General features: G+C 38.6%; 1 protein-coding gene across 1 annotated transcript in view; it reads right to left on the bottom strand.

Moving 5' to 3' along the window:
* The window catches only part of me1 (malic enzyme 1, NADP(+)-dependent, cytosolic), an 89,460-nt gene extending 80,637 nt beyond the window's left edge, over positions 1-8,823 (bottom strand). Inside the window, exon 1 of the mRNA XM_015017529.1 lies at positions 8,552-8,823. Within this exon, the coding sequence (XP_014873015.1) occupies positions 8,552-8,680 (129 nt within the window). The 5' untranslated portion in view covers positions 8,681-8,823. The remainder of the gene's footprint in view (positions 1-8,551) is intronic.
* Positions 8,824-9,083: the final 260 nt, after the last annotated feature.

Here is a 9,083-nt window from a genome sequence, read left to right as displayed (position 1 = left end):
ATTTTCACCAAAAAATATTTTAAATAAATTAGAGGGAAATTAATAAAAAAAAAAAAAAAAAAAAAAAAAGCTCAGATACTGATTCTTAAGCTGCAGAAAATGAGAAAGTATTGACTACAGTTCGTATGGGTAGCAGTCATATCAGATTCTGAATTCAGGGGCCACTCAGGAATCATTGGCTGTCCTAATAAGTATTTTAGTTGCCTTTTATCTGGATCTAGAATTTGGAAATTCCTAATTTGGTTCTGGTTCTGGTTCTGGTTCTAGCCTACTCTGCACCTACAGAAACAGAACTAAACAAGGATGAAAAAGCATCCAGCTTCTGCACAATCTGGAATAATTGTTCTTAAAACTGCAAAACATCTGAAACACAAACAAGTTGATGCAAGTTTATCCTATATATCAACTTGCACCGGACCCACAATAACTGGATCAACATATTCGATGCGTATTGATGATTCTCATGATGGCACTTGACAAAATATAATGTCTGCTACTGGTTTCACAACTGGTGACTGTTTGATGTGATCAGGATGTTTTTGTTTTCCTGATGCAAATCATTTTAAACCGCCTTGTTGTGGTATGTGAATGTGCTATACAAGTAAACTTGATGGACTGATTAAAAAATACAAATGGTATGCACCGCATAAAGTCTTATAAAGTCTCACCAATTCTACTCTTTTTTTTTTTTAAATCGCATAATCTTATATTAAACAACAATATAAAAATAAATGTGAAAAATAAATGTGAAGATATCTTCATCCTGTTTTCCTACTGCTTAACTTTTGTTTATAGTTTCATGATTGGACCGAAGTAGCATTTGTCATAACTGAAGTTATTAATGATTTGTTTTTTGTATTTGTCATGCTAAAAGAAGCTTAAAAACGAAGCTGCTACTCATCATTAACGGAGGAATTTACCCACACAAAAAAAAGGATGCTACATGTTGACAGGAAGCCAAGGTGGGAATGAGAGTGACACCGTCAGTAAAACTACCAAAGGACATGGGAACCTCGGCTCGCAGAATAAACAAGACACCACTCAGTTTTTCCAACAAGTGTCAGCAAATAAACTTTTATAACCAAAAAATAAACTTCCTACTTTCATGCTGACACACAGAGAATTTCATGGAAATCCAAGTTGCAGATGGCTGTTTCTGAAACGATACTGCTTCAATTTTTGCACCGGATACATTTCAATAAAACTGTGATATGTCCCCGTTTGAATATATGTGTGGAAGAGCTGTTTGGCTACGTGCAGAAACTCAAACATACCATACAAAATTCCTCTAAAATAACAAAAAGAATCACAAGTGCAAAGTTTAAACAAAGTCTGACATGTTTTTTTATGATTCAAGTATTGAATGTGAATGCTTTTGCGTAAAGGAAAACTCCCAAGTCTGCAGAGCAAATCTGAGTGAGTGAAAGCAGCAGCCAAACCAGAGTAAGTCTAAACTGGGAGTTAAACGTTGCTGCACAGAGTTATCAGGACCGTCGCCATCTGGCATCAGAGCCTCACTCCCTAATCATCATGCGCTGTTCAGCACATGCCAGAAACAAATGCCCTTAAATACAGTGTTTCATGGTGCAGTGTCGTCTGCGGTTGCAAATGGCAGATCTAATTCAAACGCTGTCTGCATGTGAGCTCTCCATTTAATTTAGTATTCTCAGCCCTAAATGATGCATGCTGTTTGTAAGTTTTATAGACTTCAATAAACACAACTTTGCTCTTTAGTCTTGGGGATCAACACGACTTTTGTGGGATTTAGCATTAAAGGGATGAATGACAGCTTCATTTTTCATTTCGTGGCCCTCTGTTTTAGAATGTAGGTCATTGTGGGTCTTCTATTCAGCATCTATTCACTAAGTAGTTTTTATTTTTTTGCAGCTTTGCAAGCAGGTAAAATGTGCGAATAAAACAGTTGCCATGAAAGGCTGCCGGCCATTTTACACTTTCAAATTTTGTGGCCTGTTAAAATCTGACCCCACTCCATTTTTGTTTTCCATTTCGTGAAGAAGGAAGTTGCGCTCAGTGCCTTCTTCAGAGGTTTTTGTGGCATTTACTTCAGTGGTTCTTGGTGCAGCGCCACCTACAGGCGAGCGGCAAAACAGGTTGCTCAAAGGGTTTGGATTTTTTAATGCAATGCAGTCCACCAGATGTAAATGTAACAAATGTAGAAATTTTGTCTACTAGACAATCAGGTGTGAAAAAACCCTAAGGAAAAATGGATTTTGGAAAAGTCTGAACCTAAATCTAATTGTCATTATGTGTAATTACCCCAACAAGCCTGCTTTTAAATATTGAATGAGCCAAAATTCCAACACAGGAAATCACAAAAGCCTCCCAACTGCAGCTGTTGCTACCAAGGGTGACATAGCAAGAACTTTTAGGGGTAATTATTTTTTCATACATGGGCAAACTGGTTTGGTTAGCTTTCTTTTTTGCCCCAACAATCAATGAAGTTAAGAAATGGCAACAGGAGGGTAGGAAGTAGGGCTAAAAATTGGCACCACTGTGAAATTATACAATAACACAAAGGAAAACAGCTGCAATTGTCGTTCTCTTAATCTTTTCCCATCATCTGTATTTTCCAACTTGAGCATCAGCAGAAAACCAGTGAATGGTCATGTGTTACATCAGTCGGGTGCTCGACGTGATTCCACATTTCTAATTAGACGCCAAGACGGTTTCTTTTTCAAATGTTGCTGTTGCTGTCCAAAGTGGCACCGGCATCAGAGAGCGGCAGAGAAGCGAGATGCACACAGATACCTCATTAAGGTGATCAAGCATCACGACAGAGGACTTCTGTGGAGCTCTGCTCACCACCATAGAGGTTCCTTTCTGCACCTCATACCCCACTCTGTCTCTTTATTGCGCACAGAAAGCACCTATAATATCCACCCAAGGAGGGAGGGAGAGCGGTAGGGCTGTGTGTGGGTCCATACATCCGTGGAGCGAGGCGTACGCGAGCAGAGAGATTAGAGGGAAACGAAGCCTGTCGATGTGAGGACAGGCTGCTTTCAGCGCTGCATCCCTCAGCATCAATTAGCAGGTTGTGCCATGACTGGCTCCTGTTAGGGGTGAAGTGGACCAGCTAAGAGAGGTAAACACACCTCTTCCCAAGGGCTTGCAGAAAGCTGGACGAGGGTAACAATGTAGCACTGCCTGAGCCACAAGGACCCGCCTGTACCCGACTCCCAACATGCTCCAGCAGTCATTTCCTACCTTCTCCTTCAATTTCCTGGCCTCCAGCTCACGTAGGAGAACCGACAGTGAGCAGTTCACCTGGCTGCATAGGCGACCATTTTTCTGCCGCTACGCTCACCTGGGTTTGTGTTTGGCATGGCCGGTTCATCAGGTACATCCACCGGCTACCTAGTGTCTACTTCAACACACATACAGAACATTTGCTTTTGTTTCTTCCGTTTCTTCTTGCAGAACAAGCCGTGTGCCAAGAAGAAACAGGCACATCGCTCTTGACTGCTTTTTCCTAACTAAAAGTTTTTATACAAGCAAAAATCGCCTTATAAAAGCAGACTTTGTTCCAAAACACAGTTAGCTCATTTAGGATGGCCAGCTTTGAAGTGAGATGAAAAACTACCTTGTAAAAGTGAAGAACAAAAAGACTGGCTCATAACGTTCACTCTTCACACCACTTGAAAACAAGAGGGCAGATTGGGAGAATTGAAAAAAATAGGAATCAAATTATGAGAGAATTGATTTAAGTCTGAGATTTTAAGGTAATAGTCTGTAGAGGTAATTTAAAAGATTAGTTAAGGTCAAGCTCATGAGATACTTTGAATGCAAAAGATTACACTCATCAATGGCACAAAGAACATTTTAATTTTGTGCTTTTAAAGACCCATTTTAGTGTTCACACATGTAACCTAAATTACATTTGAAACCAGAATTCAGGGCCTAATTTGGAATTCGTTCTAAAGTTTCTAAACCTCAAACGTTAAAAAAACATTTCAAACACTCAAATATTCCTGAGCAAGTCGCACACAAACTGGAGACCACTTTTAGCCATCATTAAAGAAAAGACATTTAACCGCTTCTTATAAAAACGTAGGGCTCATTTAAAATCGGTTGCTTTCATACTTTCGAGTGAGGTTGCTTGGTATTATCCTGCTTTAATCACTCCATTGCGGGTGTGGGATCGTTTTGGAACACCCACTTGTGTTCAATTTTAACCTTGTAGCTGTTTAGTTCAGGTGAAGTTCAACACAGTAGGAGTGGAGATGCTACCTCAAACTCTAACCCCGTCTTCCTTGAGGATTGCTACAGAGTTCTTGGGACTTAAAGTGTCGTTTTGATTTCAGCAAACATTCTTCCCCATTGTGGCCAGAAAACACAATCTTGGTCCTGACTGACTGTAAAGAGTAGCTTTACAATCCATTTGTATTGGTATTGATTTTGCAACCAAAGTGGAGGCATGTAGCTTGTAGCTTGCATATTCTCCCTACGCATGAATTCTAGTTACTCTGGCTTTCTTCCAAGCATGTTAGCATAATTAGCATCTCTTCCCAACAGTGCACGGACAATGAAAGGGTGTATACAACCCTAACCCTAACCCTACCCTAATGGATTTCATTGATCAAGAGGTCAACCAATTTAAGTTTCTATGTTACTTCCAAATTTATATTATTCAAATATTAGTGTAGGTGTGTGTATTTTTTTTATCCTGTATGTTTGACTCTTTTAAAGTTATTTGGTGTACACTTATTTCATCCTCAAAGAACAACTCTTCAAGTGTGTAAAAATTATACTGCTCAAAAAAATAAAGGGAACATTTCACTTTAATTTTGTGTGTGGCTCCAAATCCAGGCCTCCATTGGTTAATAAATTTGATTTCCATTGATGATTTTTGTGTGATTTTGTTGTCAGCACATTCAACTTTGTACAGAACAAAGTATTCAATGAGAATATTTCATTCATTCAGATCTAGGATGTGTTATTTGAGTGTTCCCTTTATTTTTTGAGCTTTATATTTGTGCCCATGGCGAGTGTATGTAAACTTATGACTGGTCAGTCTTATTTCCATGTAGATCCCTATATCCAGCCCGTTGAAAGAGGTTTCACTGTTCACAGGGCGTGGTCAGGCGTAACCTGAGGCGTAAACAAATACTTCACAGGACTAAGACTAAATGCCGAGGCTATAGATCTTTAGGGAAGCAGTAATGTAAAGTGAGGATGATTTGTATCAAACCCGGTATGCATTCTGATGAAAATTTGTTCCGACAGAGTACTTCGGAAAGAATTCAGGTCAAAATTTTAGGTTTTTTTTTCTTTTTTTTTTTCTTTTTTCAAACTTGGCTTTGGACTCAAATGTTAAAATCCGTTAGTAAGTAAACAAGATTTTCTTAAAAACTAAATAATTTGTACTTAAAGAGACAATGTAAACTTCTGAAAAGAGAAACTTATCAGGTCCATGAAGAAAATGTTTCAGCTCCAACAAAATTAGAACTGAAACAATTAATAGAATTTATCTGATTATTCATGATTAATCAATTATTGAAATCATCTCCAACTAGTTTAGTAACTGATTAATTGTCAACTAGACTATACAGACTCAAAACAGCCTGCATAGTCCAGACTGGTGTAAAAAAAAAAAAAACATTCAGAGCAGTAATTAACCCAAAACTACACAAAAAATATACATTTGAAATTAAGATAAAAACACTTTTGTCTGCAAATATGTCTTAGCAAAAATTCCTCAGATGGACTAGCTTCACCTGGTTTAGATTTACTAAAGGTATGCTAGAGTACTGCATTTTAGGCAGTCAAATGTTTTTTCTTATTTAAAAACGAGAATTGAATTATTAATTTAATGTATTTTTAATATTGTAGTTAAATGAAAGGTATGTAGAATGTGCCATTTTTTTAATCCGGTAATCACCAGAATAATCGACAGGTTAATCAATTACTCAAATAATCGTTAGTTTCAGTCCTAAACAAAATACCACAAAGGGAACTCAGAGAACAAAGCAGGATATTGCGACAGATGCTGAGTCGGTAAAACATGTCCCTGCTGTATGACGTGTTCAAATCAAACTTGAAAGCAAAAAGAAATCTGACTTTTTTTGGATTGTTCTTTTCAGGAAGCGTCAAAAAGTAAAGTCAGAGAAAAACTTGCAACATTTGCTACATTTCTGCTTTGTCAGCGGAGTCCTGTCATGCCTGGGATACCTCCACAGTGAGCATGGAGGGCCATAGCATGCAAGGCAGAAATTATTTTGCTTATCATCCAAAGAATCGTTGGTCAACATAAAATGAAGTGCACTAAATTTTAACAAAATCTTTTTCCCACAATGTCTATGTTTTACCATTAAAAGCATATGAAGATATGGTACCTCTATGTTCAAACCAGACAAATGAGCTTTTCGCATTTAGCGCCACATCTTCCACCAGAGTACACACACATGCCACTGAACTCCATATTGCGATACGGTAAATCAAACATGTGGTGCTGGTGGGCAGCACTGATGAAGCCATTAGCAGTCATCAGCAACTCTGTGCACCAGCTCACTCACGCCACAGATAACGGCCTGCTGGAGCTCCACTATCCGACTTATCAAGAACCTTCCTGACATCTCACCCAACCACAGTAAACCAACGGCCACCTTTATCAACTCTGAACACCTTACTATGTGAAATATATTGCTTCATGGTCAAACTTCAAGCTTCAAGCAGTAATTAACCCAAAACTATACAAAAAATATACATTTTTTGTATATGTATACAAAAAATTTATATTTTTTGTATACAAAAAATATACAATATTACAAAAAATATATGTGTTCTTAATACGCATTGTATTAAGAACACAATGCGTTGCTGAATTGAGAAGTAGAGATTACACGATGCGTGGTTCTTGTTTGTATTTAGTCCCTTTTATTTACTCTGGTACCCCTTAATAAAATCCAGTGCAACCGCACTGTCCTCAAAAGTGACCTAGTTACACATCAGCCTGAACCTCACGATCTCCACTCTGACCCCACGGCGGTGGGAGAGTCCGGCTTTTGGGAGAGTTTTGAGCCACAGTGGCAGGGAAGAATACTTTTCAGATTTGTAATTGGAAAATACTTTTGAAAACCATCCATAATTTCCCTACCTCTTCACAATTTTACACTATACTGTGGACGATCACACACACAAAAACATTCCAATAAAATACGCTCAAGTTTTTGGTTGTAATGTGGAAAAGATTTCAAGGGGTGTGAATACCTTTGTGAGGTAATGTGCAGCGTTTTAGTATTACAGTGTATTTCTTCTGGAATAAATCAAATAATTAAAATACATGTTGCCCTTTTTCTCATTAAAGGAACGTGACAAAAAGAACCCCTCAAAGAGTAAAAAAAAAAAAAAAAAAAAGGATCGTAAAAGAATTCTAATTAAAAAAGAAGAAGAATTTCTAAAAGAGAACAGTCAGACAGCACTTTGTGGACTGAGTCAGAATGACGGCGCCTGTTTTGCTGGTCAGTCAGCACCATGGACAGAAGCCCCTGTGGCCACAATTTGACCTCTGGGGCCCCAGACCATCATCAAGCCAAGAGAAAACACTGGAAAGCTCACAGGCACAAATGAGAATCAGCCTATGTAGCTAATTTAGGTCTATTTACATAACCCATTGTGCATTGTCATTCCAATACAAATGACAAAATAAACAAAAACTGAGGAAACATTGATGTAAAATATGGGAATGAATGAGTAAGCTATGAAGTCCAAACACCAGTTGGCTTCTTTTTTTTTTTGTTTGTTTGTTTGTTTTTTTGTTTTTTTTTAATTGGGAGTAACAATTGAAGTCACTGCCGGACATTTTTCTGAGGAAGTTACTCAACATTATTTACTGCCTGGTTATGTAACTTCTCTATCTTAGTAAAGCTATTTAACATGATAAAATGCAACATGCTGAATCATGCTCTTTCACATGTCCTTTGGTTGAATTATTGCTTCTCTTTTACTGTGTTTTAAGCAGTATTGCAGCGGTTTAACTGAAGTACCCCCTCTCTGTGCTGAAGCAGCGTTTGGTCTCTTTAAATTCTAAATATAACCGCGTCTAAAGCTGATACCCAAACGTCCTAGCTAATGTGACGTTCACTGGCTGCCCCTGGGCTCCGTCAGGGCTCTGTGTATAAATGCAAGCCATCTAAAAGTTATAAACAAATGCGCCACATTCGTCAACATTTTGTTTAGTAGTTGCTTCTTATGTAATGGGTAAATTGATTACGTCATTCATAATGTAGGACACACTAAAAACGTTGAAAGTTTACTTTAGTTCGGTTGCTAATTAGAAAGCAAAACTTTGTTGTTCTGAAGCAACTCGCTGTTTGGGAAACTTCACCCTCTAAAGGTTTTCTAAAACCAAAAGAAAATGATATGAAGACAAACACAATATTTTCTTGCTCGTAGCGCTAGCTAAAAATACGTTGACGTTTTCGTTCCGAGTACTAATATCTCCCACAGCGCCTGAACTCAGCAGCTTACTTGCCAACGCTTGTTGTTCAAAGAAACAAGCAGAAAACTCCCACGAACTCCCACGAACACCCACCTTGTTGAGGTGGGGATTTCTGGTGACATCGTAGCCCTTCTTCTTGGTGTAAACGAACGTCTTCCCCTTGTCTTCGGATTTGTGCATCTCTGTTTCCACCGACTCTCGTCTGACCAGCCCGCGTGCCATCTTGTTGCCTCTTTAAATAGAGCCGCTCTGGTTGAACCGTTGGGAACTCAACAAGTGGATGCGCAGGTCCAGCCGCGTAGCTCTGGTCGCACGTCCGCTCCAGGGGGGTTAAAGAAGAGCAGGAGTCTCCTTATCAGTGGAGCTGTAAGGTCATGGTATGAGCAAAGTGTCAGCCTGCGTGGGGTGACCCAACAGGAGCCTATCACTAGCACTAAATGGTTACACACGAAACACCCTTGAATTGTTTGAATTATTTCAGCCCAGTGCAACAACATAATAATAAAAAAACACATTATTGTAATCAACAAGTTACTGTATTTAAAACCACATTCAATGTGGAACATTTGCTGTTCCATTCAAATTTGAAGCACAGGTCCTAAATTAAAATTAGCTAGTGCCTTAC

The sequence above is a fragment of the Poecilia latipinna genome, unplaced genomic scaffold, assembly GCF_001443285.1.
Source record: "Poecilia latipinna isolate Pla-1442-1.1 unplaced genomic scaffold, P_latipinna-1.0 Scaffold76, whole genome shotgun sequence".
In the NCBI taxonomy this organism is placed as follows: Eukaryota; Metazoa; Chordata; class Actinopteri; order Cyprinodontiformes; family Poeciliidae; genus Poecilia; species Poecilia latipinna.
The sequence above is the reverse complement of the archived record's forward strand: the minus strand, read 5'-3'. Positions and strand labels throughout refer to the sequence as shown.